Source organism: Accipiter gentilis, chromosome 14, assembly GCF_929443795.1.
Source record: "Accipiter gentilis chromosome 14, bAccGen1.1, whole genome shotgun sequence".
NCBI lineage: Eukaryota > Metazoa > Chordata > Aves > Accipitriformes > Accipitridae > Astur > Astur gentilis.
The window spans coordinates 16,710,148-16,730,652 of NC_064893.1; the positions used below are offsets into that span (position 1 = coordinate 16,710,148).

Here is a 20,505-nt window from a genome sequence, read left to right on the forward strand (position 1 = left end):
GAGGCACCAGGGCCTGCTCCGTGACGGGACACAAGATGCCTTTGTGGGGCAGCACAGCCGCCTGCGGGGAAGCCAGCGAGGAGGAGACGGAGCCAGGCTCTCGGCAGAGGCGGGAGGACGACGTGCGGCAGTGGGAAGCGCAGGGCCCCGACCAGACCGAGAGCCCGGCCCGCCCCGGCGCTGGGGCAGGCCCCATGCCCAGGCGGGCGAGGGAGCGCAACACTGAGCGGAAAGAGGCAGCTCGGGGCTTAAAGGTGGGACACCCGCCCGGGCCCGGCCGCGCCGCACGGCAGCGCTGGTGTCCCCGGCCCGCCGCCAGCCGGGCCCGGCCGCTCCCGCTCCCGCTGCCGCCCTCGCCCTCGCCCGGCGGGCCAGGGGAGGCGGCCTTTGCGCTCCGGCGAAGTTCGCCCCGCCGCGCTCGCCGTAGCTGTCAAGCACGGTCGGGAAGCGGTGGGGCGGGGCGGCGCGGGGCCTGCCGGTAGATGTAGTCTTCCCGGCCGGGCCGGTGCATCGGCGCCGCGTTCTCCGGGGCCGCCCGGGAACTACAGCCGGCGGTAGCCAGTGTGTGCCCGCGAGGATGGCGGCTCCCTTGGTGCTGGTGGTCCTGGTGGCCGTGACGGTCCGGGCTGTGCTCTACCGCTCCAGCCTCGCTGCCTTCATCTCCGAGCGGGTCGAGGTGTCGTCCCCGTTAAACGCTTGGAAGCGAGGTGAGGCCCGGCGGGCCCGGGACGGGGCACCGCTTCCCCGGCGCGGCTGAATGGGCCGAGGCCCGCGGGGGTGGGCGGTGAGGGGGCCGGGAGCGGCGGCCGCCCGGGGCCGGGGACCCCCGGGGGCCGGGAGCGCAGCTGCGAGGCGGGCGGGGGCCTGTCCCCGGCCCGGCGCCAGGCTGGGGTACGGCCCCGCGGGGCGAGGGCCGGGCTGCGGTCCCGGGTTTGGGGACAGGCCGCTCCTCTCCCGGGCCCGACAAAAAGCTGCAGGGAATGCAGCAGTTGTCCGCGGCAGTTGTCCTCGAGGTAAGAGCACGGGTTGGGCAGGTGGGAGGTGGCGGGAGGGACGCTGGGCCAAAGGCAGGAGGACGGGGGTTCAGCCATTGTGTGCAGCTGGCCTGGTTGCACTTGTACAAGCTGGTTGTGTCACAGGTGTACGTCAAATGGAAGAATGACGAAACCTCGCACTGCATATGGAGTTTCAGCAGCCTTGATTGAGTCACTTTCGTTATGCTGTAACTGCATGGGCACCGTCTCACAGTGATTCCCTGTTCGTGCAGAGCTATTCACTGTTTCATTTTCCTTGTTCAGTTTGTGGCCCCACGCCTAGTTACCGACATGATTCAAATTCTCTTCTGAAGTACAGTTAGATCAAGGCTTTTCGGTGCCATTCATCTCTGTAGCGTCTGAGCCCGTTAGGAACCTTAATTTGCTTTAAAGACGGCCCTTTGGGAAAATAATATCCAGTTATTACGCAGGTAAAATTATTTGCAATTTTGGGGTGGAAAGCAGCAGTACAGGGTAATAAAGGTCAAAAGCATGAATGCATTTGATGACCTGAGGCCTCTGCTCCACAGTGCGTAGCACTTCATGCTTCATAGTTTCAAAGTACAGCTCCCAAAAATTCCCTTGCAGCAATGGGTACTTTCTAAATCTTACCTTAGAGCATCATGGTAGGCATCTAGATAGTAAGGAGCATAATTAGGATCACCTTGAAAAGCCTGGGCTGTCATCATACGGGAACTTTGTGGCAGAGAAAGAATCTACTTATCCAGTATATTGCTGAACTGAGAACCTCTTGTTGCTTCCTGCAGTCTTCTGCCTCATTTCCCTCTGAAAAAATGGACCCATTTCCCATAGCTTCTTTCACTGCATACACTGCTCAATCCCTAGGGGACCTTTGTGCTCAGTAAGGTGGAGATCCTATGGAAAAACATATGTATTGCAGTGCAAGCTGTAATTACATGATCACAAAGGATCTGAATTAAAACTGCAAAATGTCAGAAAGTTTCAACAATGGATAAAGCTTTTAGCTTTGCTTGGTAATATGTATTTATTTCTGCTCTTTTTATTGTGGTTTTAGAAGTTTCAGGTCTCTCTACATCTAATTAGGCAAAGTAGCTATATTATGTTGTGATTTGTCCTCTTAGAATTAGTATTTCTCCAGTACAGGTATCATGTATCACATAATAGATGACTTAAAATCAGTAAATATCATACACATGATTTACATACAGTTAAGTGCAAAACATTTCAGCTGTAACATTTTTAGCTGAAACAAACAACTAGATTACAACTGACCATTCAGTAGCTAAAGAAATTTGCATGGCAGAAGTAAGAAAGCAACCAATTCTAGCTGGTTGTTGGCTTTGTGAGATTTTGTGTCACCCATTCAGATGGCAATTCAACGTGAGATTCTTACGAGTGTGGGTATTTTAAAAACTGTAGTTTTACCATCATGAGATTTTTCTCTTCCCACATTACAGGATTCTAATGCAGGCATTTTCTGTGTTTCAGTGGTCGAAGGATTAGCTCTGCTGGATTTAGGGGTCTCACCATATTCTGGAGCTATTTTTCATGAGGTCGGTATGCATGCTTCATTTTAAACGTGATATTCAAGTGGCACGTTTCTTAGTCTTACTAAGTCTTACATGGACTGGCAAAGGCTGGGGACCTGTCTTGTCCCAAAGGCTTCAGAGAACTTGGAGTAGTGCAGTTGTCTGGGCAATAGTTGTATATGTAGTGACTAGCACAGTGAGGAAATACAGTTCATCACAGAATAACTCATTGCTGTGCAGATGATAGACATTGTAATATTTGTTACTGCATAAGGAGAGCCTGAAATAGGGGAAATCTGTAGTAAGCAAAATACTTTGTTCACATCCAGATGTTTCTGTCAGCAGAAGCCAGAGCAGGGAGTGACAGTGTCATTGTGAGTTTGAACGCAGTTTTAGTGGATAGCAGCATCAAGTGTTTCTGCATTTGCAGAAATACTAACATTAGCACAAGCGCACAGTACATTTATTCCTCATCTTGAACACACCTCGTTCCTCCAAACACTTAAGGACCTGTGGGGTTTTGTGCCCTTGAGTGGTCTTATTGATACCAAAGTACACTCATGCATAGTGTCTCCTAGGGGTGAGGCAGATACTTTGTACACCTCTGAAAACTTGTTTCTGTTCAATAAATTCTCCTTCTTTAAACACAGTTTTCTCCCAGACTCTGAAATATTTTCCAATGCTTATTTGGACCTTCACATTATTTTAAAAGTATTTCAAAACAAATATATTTTCTCACAGTGAAGACTGAATTTACACCATGTAAATATAGTACTTCCAGATTAAGCTTTTCTGTCGTAGGAATAATTGGGAAACTTGCTCTTCCTCTTGCCCTAAAAGGGAAAAGCTGTGGGAGTAAGAGGATGATAGGACTGTAGTCTTACTGCTTTGTTTTTAACATGCTTTCTTATTTGTGCTTTATAAAAGACTCATCTAAACAACAGACTAAACAGTGAAACCAGCTATGTAGGAAATACTTTCAAAAGTACCTGCAAACAACCTGAAAATAGATTCTTTAGAAAAAAAATATTTTCTAAAGCTAGTCTTTATATGCTTTCTATTGTAATTCTACCACTATACTAGTAGAAGTGAAAAGTTGGAATAGAATATAATTTTCAAAGTTGATGGTGTCTTTTCGTAAAGTGTATTGAGGACTTTGCAAGGAAAAAAACCAGTAAGTGCGCTTTGATTAATCACTTTACTCTGAAGTAACAGTGTTGTAGAAGAGGCTGAGGAAAATTACCTTTCACAGTCTCTTGTAGTACTACTCTCTTTTTCTCATCAAATCACCAGTTGTTTTATCTGGACAGTATTTGACATGGGTTTCCCTTCTGCTCTCTTTTAGACCCCACTGATAATATATCTCTTTCACTTCCTGATTGAATATGCTGAATTGGTGTTCATGGTAAGTGCTCCTGGAAAGCTCCTCTTGAAAGGTGCTGTTCTGTGAAATGCTGAATATGACTTTCCTCTTACTCTTGCAAGAATCAGGGACCTTCAGCCTCCCTGTAGTTCAGACTCCTGCTGAGCTCACAGTTTAATTAGAAAGGCAGCTTTGCCTGTACAAACCCACATTCGGGGTTTCCCCTTTTTGTACATATTCCTTCTTTCTTGTGAGTTCTTGGTTAGATAAGTATCCTGCAGAGGGATGGGAAGTTGGCATGTGGTTTCAAATTTCAAAGGTTACCTCTTACAGGTCAGAATATTTTGTCCCCCCAGCCTGATTCCTATACTGCAGTGTTTCTCACTAAAACGTGCTGCCAAACCCCAGGCCTGCAAAGAGAGCACAAATGGTTTAGTCCTTCAAATGTCTCTTGTAAACTCTTCTCCGAGTTCTGCGTAATTCAGAAGGACAGAAATCATATAGCTGGCTGCACATACCACCTGGTAGAGCCTCTCTCCGCAGATCCCTGCTGGGCAGGTCTCATGCAGAGCTAACAGCCATCTGCATTGTGCTTGTGCTGGTCGTTCAGATGACTGTACTGCTGCCTGGTTTGGGACAGCTCAAAGCACTGTCATGCTTTGGTTGGTTAATGGACAGGTGGGTTTAGCCAGCTGGGCACTGCCCCAGTGTTGCCTGTGCTCTAATTAAACCAGTGATTCTCTCTATTACCCTTGCATAGTTCTTTCCACGTGCAATTTATTTCCCCTTAATTCCCCGTTCTCTGGTTTGGTAAATATTATCTTTGATACAGCTCATGGCTTCAAGGTTAAGCGGTGGTGTGTGAGCACAGTGTACAAATCAGCAATCTAGTGTTTTTAAAGCTTGTTTTTATTTCTTGTGAGCTGAGTCAGATCAGAGCCCTTATTCAGCATTGCAGTCCTGTCCAATATCTTTTTCTCCATTTGTTTATTTTGCTTACAGTCAGTCTGTCTATGCCTTGCTTTTTTAGGTAACTGATGTGCTAACTGCTGTTGCCCTTTACTTGGCCATCCAAGACTTCAACAAAGTTGTGGTAAGCTGATTTGCCAGTGTTGTTGGTCCTCTTCTCCCAGCAAGTATAAATATCTTGTACCAAAGAAAACATGCCAGAAGATGCAGTATCAACCAGTCCTTGTTGCAGTAAATCTGATCATATCTGGATGATCAGTAAACATGGGGAGTGAATGTGGTAAACAACTGAGGTTATTTTAAGTTCTGTTGTGGCAGTATTACAGTATGAAACAAATTAGTGTCTGGAGCTACCACACTGCACTTGAATGATGATCACAGCAGTATAGGTTCTGTGATCTGAAAGGAGTGTAAAGAATTTGAGAAATTTGTGAGAATGCAATAGCCAATGAAACACAGACAAGTCTAGAGTCATGGTACACAAGAGGAGATGTGACATTTTAGAATGCGTACTGAAAACCCACTTTCAGTTGTTGTGGCAGTTTGCAGTATACAGAATTTAATTTCTGGACTATGGATTTGGCAAGACTTGAGCACTCCCTTTTCTCACCTCTGCTCCTGCTACAATCTTCTGTACATTTTGTAGCTAGAGCCCAGAATGTTTTAAGTTGAACAGGGTTTGTGTTTGCACACAGCATGAGTTAATACACAGGCTGGACACGTGTAAAGGAAGGAATGAAATCTTCCAAGGATGCTGAGGTGACATCAGTCATTCTAGTGACCAAATTATAAGTACATGTATTTGGAGGTGAGTGATTCTTCCCAGCTCTCTCTCATAAGTAGCTCAAAAAACATTTTGTGTAAGCAATGCTGTTCTCTCTGTGATCCTAGAGAGGCAGTGATTCAGTATCAGCATGAATAGGGAGGCTGCATTTCCTACAGCATCTGTGTGGTCTCCCATCCTGCTACATGCTTGTTCCTTGTCCTCTGACTTTGAGGTTGAAGAAATAACTCACGATAGAACTGCAGACATGTAAAAATCCTGCGTGTGAGTTACTTCGCTCATTGAGAATTTATTGCCAGCATCTCTCTCCTTCTGTCTCACCATGACATGGTTCAGTAGGTTCATAATTCAGATTTCTCTTTTGTCTCCATAGAGAGCATCATAGAACAAAATAGATTAGAGAGAGATTTTAGGTCCCTAAAGGAGATTTGGCATAGAGGTATCCATCTTCAAAATAACAAAGACTTCAAACTTCTGTGACTTGGTTTCTCAGGAGCTTGTTTGTTGAACAGTGAATTTATAAAGTCAGCTTTTCACTGGAGATCCAGACAGGCTTTAGGAAGATTGAAAGTATTAAACTCTAGTGTGGTGAATTCACTGTCAGCTGTGTCAAGAGCTAGACACAGGTAATTAAGGAAGTTCAAATAAGTAGAGATTATCTGCTTTATCTGCTTTCTCCTGACTTCCACTTCAGTTGTTAAGTATTTGGGAAAAGGGGGGGGGGGTGTTCTGTTTGTACAACACCTCACATAACATGAGTTTTGGCTCATGCCGGGGGCTCATATCTGTTTTACAGTAATGGATATCCTGAGTAATAAGAAATAATGACTTTCTTAATCTGACAGTCTTTCATTGTTTTCCCTTGTTCAGTTCAAAAAGCAAAAGCTTCTAATAGAACTGGATAAGTATGCACCAGATGTGGCTGAACTCATCCAGACGCCCATGGAAATGCACTACATCCCCCTCAAGGTAGCACTATTGTAAGTACTGCTTCTCCTAGGCTGCAGTAGGCTGCTTTGGTTCCTCAGCTTCCTTTGGGTTTTATTTGTCTGATTTGGGACTTCAACATTTGTTGAAGATTTCACACACCCCCTCAGAAATTTTGAATTTCCTATTATACATTAAAAAAAACCCAGCCCGGAATACTCTCTTTGAAAGTGAAAAGCAGATGGTTTTCCAAATGATTGTTGCCAACAAGTAAATTCACTCAGGCACTCTAAGACAGGCTCAACAGCATAAGGTCATTAGTTTGGTAGCAAGAATGTTGTGTCTGCACAGATCGCACTCCCGTTTATTTTGGCTATATGCTAATGTTATCAAAATTGATTCTATGCCTCCCAAATGCCTCAGGTGTCATTTCAGAAAAGTTAGGTGAATTTTTGAGCAGTTGGACAAAATGTTTGCTGAATATCACAACTTGAATATACCAGAACTGCTTATAACAATTCAAAGATATTTTCAGGTTGTCATCTTAATAATGTCATGTCTTGGTGTTCCACTGTATACTAAACATTTTTTTTAATTTCAGAAAGCTTCAACTAAAATAAATAATATACAAGTAAGGTACTTAATGTCAAAGAATTATTTTTTTCATTGGGATTTGTCATGAAGAAATTATTGCCTGAATTATTCTGTGACAGAGAAATTTTCTGTCAGATAAGTTGTTTTCTTTTTTTTTTCATATGACTTTCGTAAAATGCTAAATTCCCCAGGGCAAGTCGGTAAATTGCAGACTGGTTTGTATTTAACATTGTTGGACATTACCACAGTAAGGTTGCTGTTAAATTGTACCTATCCTGCTGTATGCTGTCTCTGTGGAAACACAGGAAAAGGCAGGCTGGGACTCAGAGAAATAGGAAAAATGTAAAGAGTTAATTAGGAAATCATCAGCCCTGCCGACTCATTCTGATTGATTTAGTTATTAGCAAGGTTGATCTGTACATTATCTTGCTTATTGTATTGGTAATCCTTCCATTTTTCTGTGCTTTGAACCTAGTTAAATGAGATTATTGTAATTCTCATTTCCAAAAGGAGCTGGCATCCTTACTAACTAAAGTGTGGCTGCAGTCTGGAAGGTAAAGGTGTTCAGAGTTTGCTGTCTTGCCTTAATTCCAATTAAAATATGCCAGATTTTCATATCTGGCAGGTTTTGTGCTCAGATCATGCCATGGTGAACATAAATGATTGCTCTGCCATAGCAGAGTGTGCAGGTGCAATTGGGTTGGGGGAAATTCTGCTAATGTCTCAGGATTTGTTTCCATGTTGCTATCTTCTTATTTTTATTACTTCTTCAGAGCCAGTAGATGTGAGTAGCAGAAAGAGTTTACTTTGGATCCAATAATCCTAGGTCTGACTGAATAAATGCACGATGTTTCTGCTAAGCAAGAAACGTTTTTGGTGGTCATTTTCTAGGACAGAACTTGCATTTTAGACATCTTCCCAATTGTCTCCTTTTCTCCAGTGTGCTCCCTGTGGCCACTGTGTCCAAGGCTACAATCCAAAGATCTGGTTTTTGCTCCAGACTGAAGAACCTGTTCAGCTGAGTTAATTTGAGGATGAGAGGATCCCATCAAATGTAAATAAATGAAAAGAAATAGCAAAGTGCATCTGTTTTTCCTTTGAACATCTCTTTAATCAGATGCTGTGTCCTTTGAATGTAACTCGAGCTTTGCTCTCTTTCAGCTACCTGTTAAACCCCTACACTGTGATGTCTTGCGTGGCAAAGTCCACCTGCGCCATCAACAATACTGTCATTGCATTCTTCATTTTAGCTACAATAAAAGGTAATGCAATAAAGAAAAAATGGTTCTTTATTTTACTTCCTGTAAAGATTAGAAGAGTAGCAGAAATTAAATAGAGGCGGAACTTTACAGATATGATTGCTACAAAGATCTTGGTGAAACACACAGCAGAAATGGGACTGGAGCAAGGTCAAAGTTTCTAGCTGAAATCACAAGATCAAGAAACATTATAGTCAAGTCAAAACTTAATTTCATAGCAGTGTATAGGAATTTCATCTCTAAAAACTGATTCCTTTTCCTGGATGACTTAAAATTATGAAATAATGCATGTCTGTGTGTAGGAGGACATAATACTCTACTGCTCTTTCTTTTGCACATGAATATGCACTTAAAGTGTTGTAATTTGGTTTTAAAGTGTATCTTTGAACTTTTATTCAAAAGCAAGCAGTTGCCTGCAGCTATTATTTGGCTTTCACTCACAGTTGTAAACTTGGTTTGAAATTAGCTAATTAAGCTTTGGGGAAACAGAAACCATAACCAAAGACCCATACCAGCACAGTTGAATAGATTATGACAGAATAGCTGTTTCATTCATTTTGTGCATAATGCCAGGTTTCTTTTTCTTTTATGACTCCCCAGTGCTGAAGTCTTTTAGCATATGTGATTTGTACTAGTCATATAAGTTTTAGGAGTTCTCTGCTGGATCAGAGGAAAGGTCAATCTGGTCTCTTGTCTCCAGCACTGCCCAGACCCAGACCTTGTGAAGAAAGCTGATATAGATTGTTTCTATCAGTGTTTCCAAAAGAAACTTTTCCTCCAATTATTGACTAATTGAGGCAGGAGGGGTTTTGATTTAAAAGCATTTGCAAAGGCAAACAAGTGGGATCCTTTTAGTTAAACTGATTTTTAACTGTTCATTGATACCATATGATGAATAGTTCAGTCATAGACAAAGCTGTAGTGGCTGTCCCCAGTGTTTTCTCCTTGACTGGGAGTGAGGCAGCCTCTAGGTTTTAAAGTGGGCAAAGAGAGGATATCAGATTATGACTGATTTCTGGGTACTGATTCTTTAGCTCTGTGCAGAATTAGACACTTGATAAAATAGAGCATAGGGAGGTTTCTGTCTAGGAGAGCGTAGTTGAAGAATGGAGAAGGCTCATCACCAGGTAACCCTATATTTTCTTTCAAAAGGCGGAAGCAGCGAGAAGCTTCCTGAGTGTTTGATGTCAGTAGGCTGACGATTAGTCCAATGCACTGAGTCAGGGTTCTTGCTGTCTAAGATGTATTTTTAAAGATGACTTCCATCAAGTGACTTTAGACTGAAAGCTATAACCAGGCTACTACACTGGGTGCTTGTATTTTTATTGTTTAACCTGGACCTTTTGGACTTGATTTCTGGTGTTGGTGGTTGGGCAATGTGGGTACTCAGCACTTAGCTTAACCTGATACACCTCAAATAAAGCTTCCTCAGTAAAGGCATTCATATTTTTAAGACCACTTGGAAAAGCTGTGCTAATCCTTTCTATGCCTCAGTTTTGGTATCTGTAAAGTAAGGCTAATGCCACTCAATTCCTTCAGCTGCAGACTTTGGCTTGCTCTCTTTCACAGAGCTTTGCTGAGGGCCCTGACACATTCTGGTGATGAGGTTATCCAGCATGCCCACTATGAGTATAATAGCTGTTTCATGTGGATATGACTTAAGTGAATGCATTCCCATACATAAACAGCAGCCAGCATGGTCTATTTATAGACTGAATTACATTAATCTCTTTCTGTATGTGAATGATAGGAGATATAAACCAGTCAGCATTTTTTTCTTGTGGGAGAATCACCTTGGTATGAGTCATTCTCTGTTCAAAATGTAGTTAAGAAAAGGACACTTTCCAAGACACATTCTGCTAAAAATGCCTTTAAAGTGGTGTTCTGGTATTTGTAAAGCCCCTGCAGAGGATTATGCATTTCTTCCCTTTTGCACTTCCTGTCTGTAAAGCTGTTTATATTAAATGTTCCTTACAAATGAACATTTTTTTTCTTTGCAGGTAGTGCCTTCCTCAGTGCTGTGTTCCTGGCCTTAGCAACCTACCAGTCACTCTACCCTCTCACATTGTTTGCTCCAGCACTCCTTTACCTTCTACAGGTAGATGCTTTCTGACTGTTGGTACCTGTTGTCTTCTTGTAGCTGTGCAGGGACAGTCCTTAGCTATTGAGAGGGGAGTTGGAGAAGTCCTGAGTTTCAGAAAAAGTGACTCTCCTCAAGCCATGGGAAGTTTGAAGCCTTAGTGGGGATGCCTGTGCATAGACAGAAGGGACCAGAAAGTCATCTAAAGAACTGGCTGGTGTTTAGCTTGCCCTAAATAAGTGCTATTCTTTGTGGCGTGTGAATAGCAATGAGGATTTTAGACCTGGAGAATTTCCTTTGCACCGATGTGGATCACCAAGCTGTGTTTGAATGAGGAGCTGTATGTTTGAATCACTCAAACTCAGAAATGGTGATTTGGGGTTTAATGGCAAAAGGCATGTGCTTGTGAAAGTGGCTGGTTGCCCTTGCCCTTTCTCCCTCCCATTAACAGGACCCCTGAATTCCAGCAGGGCTGACCTTGATCATTCATGGGTAAACAGTGCCTCAACAGACAGACACTGCTCCAGGTAAAACCAGCCCAGCAGTAGGCTGGTAGGCACATATGCAGGCAGGGGTGGGGTTTAAAGCTGAGGCAGCTCTTTGCTAGTGAGTGGATTCATCACCCATTTGTCTGCATGCTTCCCACTGGTCTCTCTCAGCTCTTGTGCTGATACTGTAAACAGTGACTTAACTGAGAGTCCAAATTGTAATGCACTTAATGAAAACTGATCATTTGCTAGTCTTATTCTGATATGGGAGTAATGTGAGGCTGTGACTGCTAGCAGAGAACTCTTATCCCACTTTGCAGATCACTTGGTGATCATTGTTATTATTTTGCCATTTTGAAAGTCCTGCTGTTGAGCGTTTTGCCAGTCTTTCTTGGTTGCTTCTGTCCTGTCTCCCTCATGATTTTTATAGCTAATCTTAACTACAGGTTCATTACAGCCTATTCTCAAACCTGTGAGTTTCAAAAGAGAATGGAGAGTCAGTTCTAGTCCATTTTCTTTCCCTGACTAACTGACATAAATGTCTCTTACTTTTTTTCAGAAATTGTATTATTATTATTACTCTTTGCAAGACAAGAACGTCTACGAGTCAGTGTTGCTTTTTCAGTTTGATAATTTTTAGGAGCATTTGCTTTCTATGTCTTATATTTTGGTCTCATTTGCTCTCTTTTAACTTTAGTCAAAGTAAAGTACAAGCATTGTGTTCACAAGCAACAAGTGCTTTGATATGTGAATGCCTAATTTGCAACTTTTAAAGGGCATCATGCTAGTGTGTGTTCTTTTATCCAGATTTGTAAATGAGCTTTCCTGCATTCTTTGTACAGAATTAAATAGCTTTTCTCCAGGACTTTGCAACCTGTCCTGTCAAAAATCCTTTGTAAACTTGCTTACGTTGTTCCAGCAAGTGGCGTTAAACACACCATGACTGAGAAAACAGAGCAGGCTTTACACAGAGCCCACATCAGTTAGAGCTGGCTCTCTGTACATCTGCCAGTGTAAACCATAGTACCAAATGGAAAAGCTACGTCACTGACTTGGAGCTGCAGAATTCTGAGCAATTCCCAAAGCTGTTTGCCCCTCTGTGTATATTTGCCCTTACAAATGCAGTCAGGGGACCTCTTGGAGTGAGATAGCCATATGTCATGTTATGTGACAAGGGCTTGTGGTTGACCTGTCAGGACATGTGGCAGTGGCAGGACTGCAGTGGTTGTCTTTGTCTGAGGAGGCAGCCTTTTAGAGGGACTCCTTTGTGCTTAGGAACCCATTGAATGTCCTCTTTCCCTGATTTCAGCAGAGCATGAGTGCCAGTCCATGTGATAGAGACCTGGCATCGCAGGGTGGTGGGTCATGGAGCAGGGCTCTCAGTTACCCAGTTGATATGGGTTCATGCAGTCAAAGGCAGGCAGCAGTGCAGTATTGCAAACATCTGAAATACATGTGTAGCTGTGAGGAGGTGTGTGTAAATATTACATTGAGTGCATGAAACTTGACTTGCTGCAAGAAGAAATGACCAGCTTAGCTTACTGTATTTTTAAGCACAGTTCTGGAAATGCGTGCAATGTGTATGACTTAATTGGCCAAAGTGGAGGACATCAAGCAAATTGTGGTTGAGAGCCATTCCTTCCAGTACCGTAGTGCCAGTGTTTGATGCTTTCTTTTATCAATTTAAAATGGTGTTCTGAACACTCAGGCTTTCTTGTGGCTTTCTACCTGATGAGGGATATCTGCCTGCTTGTATTTCATTTTCAGCGTCAGTTCATACCAGTAAAACTGAAAAGTAAAAGTTTCTGGCTCTACACCATGCAGTATGCAGCCCTGTACCTGTGCAGCCTAGTGGTGATCATCTGCCTCTCCTTCTTCCTCCTCAACTCCTGGGATTTTATCCCATCTGTTTACGGGTTTATGTAAGTATAAGGATTCTGTTTTTTCTGAGTAGCCTCCACCCATGTTGTTTCTTGTGCATCACACACAGGTGCCCCACTCCCTGTCCTAAGGACAGTGTGATCTGTGATTTTACTGGCAATGCAAGAAAAGAAAGAGTGTGTGGAGGAGAGCAGGCATTAGCCAACTTCTGTTAATTAAGTAACAGCAAGAATTAGAGAAGACAGGAGATGTTTTCCACTGAGTTGTTTGGAAATTGATTTGATTGTTGAGCTACCATGGCTGTGAAATTTTCATCTCTGCAGAAATGTTTGCTTGGGAATGGTTTAAATCCTGCTAGGGCATAGGAAAGGATTAGTCCCTTTTCTCTCCAGGTTTTCACCCTTTTGGTTTCTCTTCCATGGATTTACAATATAGATCCTCCAGCCAGTAGCACACAATGGTTAATTAATCTAACAGAAGCAGGGCAGTGAAAAACAACCATTTAAAAATGTTACTTTAACTTTTCTTTTCAAATTTCAGCCTTTCCGTTCCAGATCTGACACCCAATATTGGCCTTTTCTGGTACTTCTTTGCAGAGATGTTTGAACACTTTAGTCTTTTCTTCGTATGTGTGTTTCAAATCAATGTGTTCTTCTACACCATTCCCTTGGCAATAAAGCTAAAGTAAGTATGTTTCTCTGCTACTTTTTTTAATCTCAGTTGTCTGGTCGAAGCTTATAAGGCTGGCATCAAATGTCTGGATCTACAAGCCTGAAAAGGATAGGGGTTTTTTTAACAGGGCCTATCCTCCTCATTTCCCAATGTTTCAATCTTTATTCCTCTTAAATAAAGTGAGTACGGTTCTGCTATGCGACAGATGTGTTACAGGCATCAAAGGAGAGAGCAGAAATTTAGGCTATAGATGTGCCTCGTCCCTGCCAGCATAAGCCAGTGTAGTCAGAAAGCAAGAACTCTTGAGTGGAATGTCAAGTTCTTTATTGTCAGAAAAAAAGTGAAAACTTGGGGACATTCCCAGTGGACTGCGCTGACAACATTACCCTTCTTTCTGATAAAAACACCAGTTAACATGCCTGGATTCTCAGTGTGCTTATCCTGTTGACCTGGAATGGATACAGACATAATGACATACCAGAGGGATAAACTATGGGCTTCTCCAAATAACCTTCAGAGATGAGGTGCTCATTGCTTTTTGGTGAATAAGACAGAGCTGGGGAAGAGCAGCCCAGATGACCAACTGTATGAATGTATGTTGAGTTGAGGCATGAAGTTTCTGTGTGAGGGCAGTGAGCAGATATGCATCCCCTTTTACTAGTTCTCTGCAGAGCAGCTCAGTCTACCCCAGCCAGCACTCAGAAACTTGTTTGGAGAGAACAGGGTTATGAGATCCTCTTTGAGCCTATCTCATGGTACATTTGTGCCCTTGCTGATATTTATTTCCAGTTTCCAGAGACCCTGCTGCATCCTCTTATCCTTTGTGTCTTTTCCCTTCTAGGGAACACCCTGTGTTCTTCATGTTTGTCCAGATCGCAATCATTTCTATCTTCAAGTCCTATCCCACTGTGGGAGACATTGCATTGTACATGGCCTTCCTCCCAGTCTGGAGCCACCTTTACAGATGTAAGTTCTTTGTGTTTGATTGTTCCTTATCTGGAATGGGAAAGGGCCTGTCCAATACCTGTCACCACTAAACCAAACCAAGCCTAGGTCCACAGGCTCTTGTGGCCTCCTTGGGGTGTCTGGCAGGAGGCTTGATTTTTCTCTACAGTCTCTAACATGTCTTTAGGACTAGGGTTGAAGTTGGTGGAGGAGGGAATTTTCACTTGTACCTTATCTTCCCCCTCTCTCCAAGTTGTTCTGAAGAGAAACTTTTTTGTAAGAACCTTTTACAGTCCTGCAGAAGGGATGTGGCTTATTTAAAGTACATCCGTCCTTCAAATGCTTCTCTCCCATTTAAGGCTGTGTAACTTGAACGCTGCTCCTGCAGTTGGTGAGTCCCCCAGCCCTAAAATCCTGCACCTTGCAGTGGTTCTTTGTTTTGCATCTCCTTGTTTGCTCAGAGTGAAAGTAACTGAATTATTCCAAGCAATTGTCCAGTTTTTCTTAAATGCTTCATAAAGAATGTCTTTAGCTCTTTAAATCACCAGAGAGCTTCCTGATGATTTTCAAACTCAGTCTCTAGAACCTACCACACTGGGGAGATTTGGGAGCGCTGTGTTCTTCCCGGTGTTTCTTGCTTAAACCAACTGCTTTAACCAACCCTGCCAGGTTGTCCGGGCCTTTTACTGCAGTGTTCTCTAACCCAGGCCAAGTGTGTTTATGGACAGGTAGCCTGCCTGATGTCAGGAGACATAATCAGGAGTCAAGAGACTTGGACACCATCTGCTCTATTAGTTTTAGACGAAGGAAAGCTAAGGCCAAAGCAACTGTGATATAACAGGCCAGGAAGCCCCATGCTAGCCCTGAGCATGTCACAGCCATAGCAGATGATGTACTTCTGAAAAATCCTGATTCAGCATAATTCAGTTGCATGTTACAAGCATGCAGATAAGGGGACTGTGTCCAGTGAGAGGGACAGTCATCTGTCACGTGCTCCCACCCCACAGTGAGTGAATAGTGAACAAGAAGTTTAAAAAGATAGGTGTGAACAGGTTTGGATGTGACAATGTTCTTAAAATGTCAGATAGCTCCCTTCAGCTGCAGAATGATGGGGAGTCTTTCACTTACCTTCAGGGACATTGGCTGAACTATAGCCAAGCACAGCAACACAAGTGCCGGGATGAATTATAATACTTCTGCCAAAAGGACAGGCATAAATAGTTCACAGAAAACAAAATCTCTTCTGGCCTAGTAGTTCTTAGCTCTTTTAGACAAAGTTGTGCTTGGGTTTTGTCCATCTGACACATCCTCACACACACTAATGGATTATCACTATACTTGCACCTCTCACAGTCAAGTGTTTGTCCACACATTTGGCCTATATGAGTTTCCTCCTTTTATGGTGCTTTCACTTCCTTACTGCCTCCCAAGAAAGTATCCCTTTTCCTAGGGCCCACAGGTTCATTTTTTTTCCTTTGTTGTCAGCTTGACGAAGCTAGGGAATGGCATGCTCTGCTCTCTGAATCGTGATGCTAGTGGAAAGCCCTTCTCAAAACTGCTAGTTACTATAAAGTAGACACCAAAAAGCCAAAGTCCTCCAAGAAAGAGTATTTGGAAGCAGGACCTAGAGGGAAAGAGCTCCAAATGAGGATTTCACACTCAAGAAAAGGCAGAAGTATTTATTTTAAAGGGAAATGTAGTGGATTTCTTATAAAAGCTAGCCAGGAAATTATTAAAGCAAACTGTGAAAGATTATTGGAGAGAAGTATGTGTTGGCAAGTGCCTCTCCCCCACTGCGCATACCCTAAATACCATCAGTGGTTGTGTGAGCATGGCTGCTCAATAATGCATCATTTTAACATCTTGGTTTTCTTTTGCAGTCCTCCGGAACATCTTCATCCTGTCATGTGTGCTCATTGTCTGCTCCCTCCTGTTCCCCGTTCTGTGGCATCTATGGATTTATGCAGGAAGTGCCAACTCCAATTTTTATTATGCCATCACGTTGACTTTCAACATAGGGCAGGTTAGTAGAGCAAGGCAAACAAGGCTGTGCTTTGGGTAGATCACTGGATTGTGTGTCCTGTCAAAAACAGTGAATTCTGCAGGATGTGTCTGGATCTTTGCATCCTGTGTAGTCCTGCATAGCAGCTTCCTGCCTCTCCTTGCTCCAGCTGAAATCTGCCTAGTCCTCACATTCTGGGACACTAATGGAAAAGAGTTCTTGTAGTATTTGAGCTATAGCTTAACAATCCAACTAGACTGTACTGCAAGTTACATGGTCTGTTCCTTGATAGCAGAGGAAAAGTGTCTCGGTATGGCAGGACTAAGAGCACATGTGAATGGAGAAGGTGAGCTAAGAGGGGAAATGCAAAAAAACATGGGGCAGCAGCAGTGGGGCCAGACTACAGGCAAATGAGAACTGCCCATACACAGGGACATGTCACCAATTTTTCTGAGCACTATACCTGACTGAATCATAGGGTTGTGAGCACATGCAGGGTCTCAGTCATGCCAGGGCTTGCTCTCCCTGCTTCTCTCAAGGCTGTTCTAGATGCATGACTTTCACTAGCCTTAGGGAAAACAGAACTTAGCACCCCTGGAGGATGGGATTCAGTGTACACAGTTGCTACAACCTTTTATAAGTCCTTCCTCTTCTCTGTGCTATTTCTTGTGTCCCTAAGCTGTGGGACAGTTTCACATGGGGGTGAGCAGAATGTTCATTTCATCTTAAAGTTGCCTTTGTTTTGAATGTGCCTCAGCCATTTATATTTGTCTGCTTCTCCTAAAACTAGAGGAGCAGTTTTGCCAGGGGCTGAAAATCACCTGCTTGTACCTCCGCCACCCCATTGATAAATGGGGACAAACATCCATTCTGTAAAAGCAAAAAGGGACTCCGTGGAGTGAGAGGGTGTAGAGAGATACTACTGAGAAGGGTTTATAGGAAATTGGAAGTGGTTCACTAACTCTCTAACTACATGTCTTGCTATGGAATGAAAGCAATAATAAAACTTTAATTAGAGATTGCAGGTGTTGATATTCTAAGAGGATTTTATTTCCTACCTGAGAAAGTCTTAGTAGATCCTGCAAGGTCTTGTGCTCTGTGTAAATGCAGACTGAGCAAAAATCTAATTTCCTTGTGAGAAAGAACTAGCCCTCAGCGCCATTAACCTCAGGTCTTTCTTTTCCCATTAAGACATCTGCAGAGAAGTTTAGTTAAAAGTAAAATCAACCATATTGATATAGCATGTCAGTAGTCAGCCATGGTGTTCAGCAAAACAAGTGGACAGAATAAGCATGGCTGTTTTCATTCTTCCTGGGCACCTCTACCCTTCTCTTCTGTTCTCCTTTGCACTTTCTCCTCTGACCTCAGCAGTTTGCAGCCCTGTTTCTCTTTTCCCTCGGTCTCCACCCGGTCCTCCATATCCTCCCGTCCTGCCACTGAGTCTTCTCCACAGGAGCTGTACTTAGCAGTAACCCAAGCAGGCTCTGGCTGACAGCCTGACTCTCCCTCCCCTGTCCCCTTAGCACTGCAGCATACTTCAGGTGAGGCATTGTGCCAAAGGGATGCATTTAGTAGCATCTGGACATTAGGACAATAACTGCTAGCTTGGTCTGGCACTCAAAAGATTTTCCAATCTAGTTACGTGATGCTGTTTCCAGATGAAGAAGGTCAGCATTCTTGAGGAAGGTCACACTACAAGAGGCTAAATGACAAATGGCACTACAGAGCCAGTGAGTCACTGCCTGTGCTTACAGTAGCCTAGCCTGCCCCTGCAGAGGCAGCTTGCCCAAGGTGACTGCTTTAGAAAAACCACTGAGACTCATGTGTTCTCAGTGCCTTTTAGGAAAGGGAGCAGTCACACTGTGGTGCCTCAGTACAGCCAAAGTGGGGCTGAGGAAGGGAAGGACCTTGTGATTTCCACGTCAGGTTTCCCTGTTCATTATGGTACTCTGCAAGGCACTTCAGTTGTGATTTTGCATTACGACGTGGCCAGTGGCAATACCAGCCTAAGTTACACCCCTCTCCCGAGCAACATGGGACAGTGCCAGCATCCATGTGTGTGGCAGCATACTCTGACCTGGATCAGGGGAAAATCTGGGGGATAGCAAGCTCTGTTCACCACTTAAAGGGAGACAGTATGCAAACACATACACAGGGTTGGGTGTCCCACAGAGAGGGCATGACGGGCAGGAAGGAGATGCAGAAGTGATGGGGGTGGAAGAAGTGCTTTTATCTGGTGGTGTCTGTCTGTTGTACTGTGAAGCCACAGCCTTGACATTTCAACTCTTCTCTTCACCCCTTAGCCTGGTAAGTATCATTTTGTTAAACTGCTAAAAATTCTGTTTGCTAAGGCTGACCTGGGGAGCTGTGGTATTCCTTCTGCTGCCTGCAAGCTTCTTACCCTTTCTGAGTGGAAATGACAGTTGAAAACCAACCACAATTGAAAAGTGCTTAATAGCAATCAGCAGCAGGAGACTTTGAGCATTTGGGTTGAACTGCATGACAGTGCTTGCATGGAAGGAGTCCTATGGGTGAGGCTGAGATGATCTGCAAAGCTGTGACACAGATGGACTGGCCATTGTCATCTATTTTGGCCAGTATATGGAGCTGCTGTCTCCTTAGCAGAGATGTCTGTGAGAACACACTGGTAGCGCAACAAATAGATTAGTGTAAGTCTCCTTTGGCTTAATACTGTCAGGCTATGGACAAGGAGTGTTCACAGAATCACAGTGTCTTCTTTTGCAAAGTGTGATGAACAGGCTGAGAACTTCTTAAACCCCTTCAGGGTCCATCACAAACACATGTCCCTTTTTATTCCTTGTTCTGAAGCATCACTGATGTGTCTGAACATCTCGCTTCTGCAGATCCTGCTCATCTCGGATTATTTCTATGCCTTCCTCCGGCGGGAGTACTACCTCACTCATGGACTCCACTTGACAAGGCAAGATGGGACAGAGGCCATGCTTGTTTTGAAATAAGGATTGTACCCGCCATTCCCTGGGACATGCAAAGCTTGGGGTACGTGGGGTGGGTGGGGAAGGTTCCCTGAATGAGGTCTGACTTGGGGAATGATACCTGCTGAAAGAAAGGGCTGAAGTTCTTCTGGGAATACCCTCCTGAGCTGTGGGCTCAGTGCAGAGACTGTAGGAGGTACAAGTAGGAGCTGCAGTGCCTCTGTTTGGAGCATCTCCCTTCTTCCCTCATCTGTGCTTTTCACTGCGACCTCAACCATCAACTCTGGGCAGTCCAGCAGGAACTGGAGAAAGTGTCTTGAGCTAAAAGTGGGGCTGAATCTCTGGCCCAGAAAGAGCTCAGCCCACAAGCTGTTTAATTTATTATTACTGCTTCTTGGAGATGTTTGCTTCTCCTGGAAATTGCCCCCTGCTCCTGCTTGGCTCAAGGCAATTTCTGGAGACCTGGTGCTTAAGCCCTGGCTGCAGATGCCATGTCTTGGTTCTCCTACTGTTGTGGAACCTGGAAAAATCACACATGCTCAGGCACAGTGGGTGCTTGTGAAACAAATGGGTGACCAAGGATGAATGACCTGTTGAAAGGACAGCTAAAGCTGCTGCCTCAGGTAATAATCTTGGCGCTCAAACACTAGTAAGAACTGGAATTGAGGTGAAAGCAAGAGCAGGGTGGGCACCAGGTAACTGCTGGATCCCATTAAAGCAACGCAGACACTTTCATGTCAGGAGCTGCACAGAGGCATTACAGGGTCTCAGAAGAAGGACCACTACTGTGGAGGTGATGGATAGACTCCTGCTACTCTTTGTTTCTGTTGGGTAACAAAGCTTGGCAGTGCAGGGCTCACACTATACCGTTGTGATTGCTTGGGGAGGCAGCCTGGATGTGGAATGAGCAAGCTGCCTGCCTGGGCTAGAGACCAGGAGGCGTCAAAATCTCCCCTTTAAGGCCCCAGACCAAATTCAGAAGGAGCCTCAGCCACTGCTGTTGTGAAGTTGTTGGGCTCCAGGTGTTCCCCAGCCACTTAGC

At 44.0% G+C, this 20,505-nt stretch overlaps 1 protein-coding gene across 3 annotated transcripts; it reads left to right on the plus strand.

Annotated features, from left to right (window-relative positions):
* The first annotated feature begins 469 nt into the window (after nucleotides 1–469).
* PIGU (phosphatidylinositol glycan anchor biosynthesis class U) lies at nucleotides 470–19,992 on the plus strand. 3 transcript variants are annotated; one of them, XR_007508064.1, is made up of 12 exons: nucleotides 470–707; nucleotides 2,505–2,569; nucleotides 3,891–3,950; nucleotides 4,939–5,001; nucleotides 6,532–6,641; nucleotides 8,344–8,444; nucleotides 10,442–10,539; nucleotides 12,777–12,931; nucleotides 13,431–13,574; nucleotides 14,404–14,528; nucleotides 14,761–14,898; nucleotides 16,388–16,476. XR_007508064.1 is itself a non-coding variant. In XM_049816260.1 (12 exons), the coding sequence occupies exons 1-12, from the start codon at nucleotides 578–580 to the stop codon at nucleotides 19,485–19,487; spliced, it is 1,308 nt and encodes a 435-aa protein (XP_049672217.1). In that variant the 5' UTR covers nucleotides 470–577; the 3' UTR covers nucleotides 19,488–19,992. The 3 variants fall into 3 exon arrangements, 2 of the variants coding, with proteins under 2 accessions (XP_049672217.1, XP_049672218.1); XM_049816260.1 differs by lacking the exon at nucleotides 14,761–14,898 and adding an exon at nucleotides 19,374–19,992 and having other exon boundaries at nucleotides 16,388–16,530; XM_049816261.1 differs by lacking the exon at nucleotides 14,761–14,898 and adding an exon at nucleotides 19,374–19,992 and having other exon boundaries at nucleotides 12,834–12,931; nucleotides 16,388–16,530.
* The last annotated feature ends 513 nt before the right edge of the window (nucleotides 19,993–20,505 follow it).

What these genes read in the sequence shown, in the direction of transcription:
- PIGU (XM_049816260.1), top strand. Translation starts at nt 578, where the DNA reads ATGGCGGCTCCCTTGGTGCTGGTGGTCCTGGTGGCCGTGACGGTCCGG. An exon ending in GTTAAACGCTTGGAAGCGAG is followed by an intron (nt 708 to 2,504) that starts GTGAGGCCCGGC and finishes TCTGTGTTTCAG; the next exon opens with TGGTCGAAGGATTAGCTCTG. An exon ending in CTGGAGCTATTTTTCATGAG is followed by an intron (nt 2,570 to 3,890) that starts GTCGGTATGCAT and finishes GCTCTCTTTTAG; the next exon opens with ACCCCACTGATAATATATCT.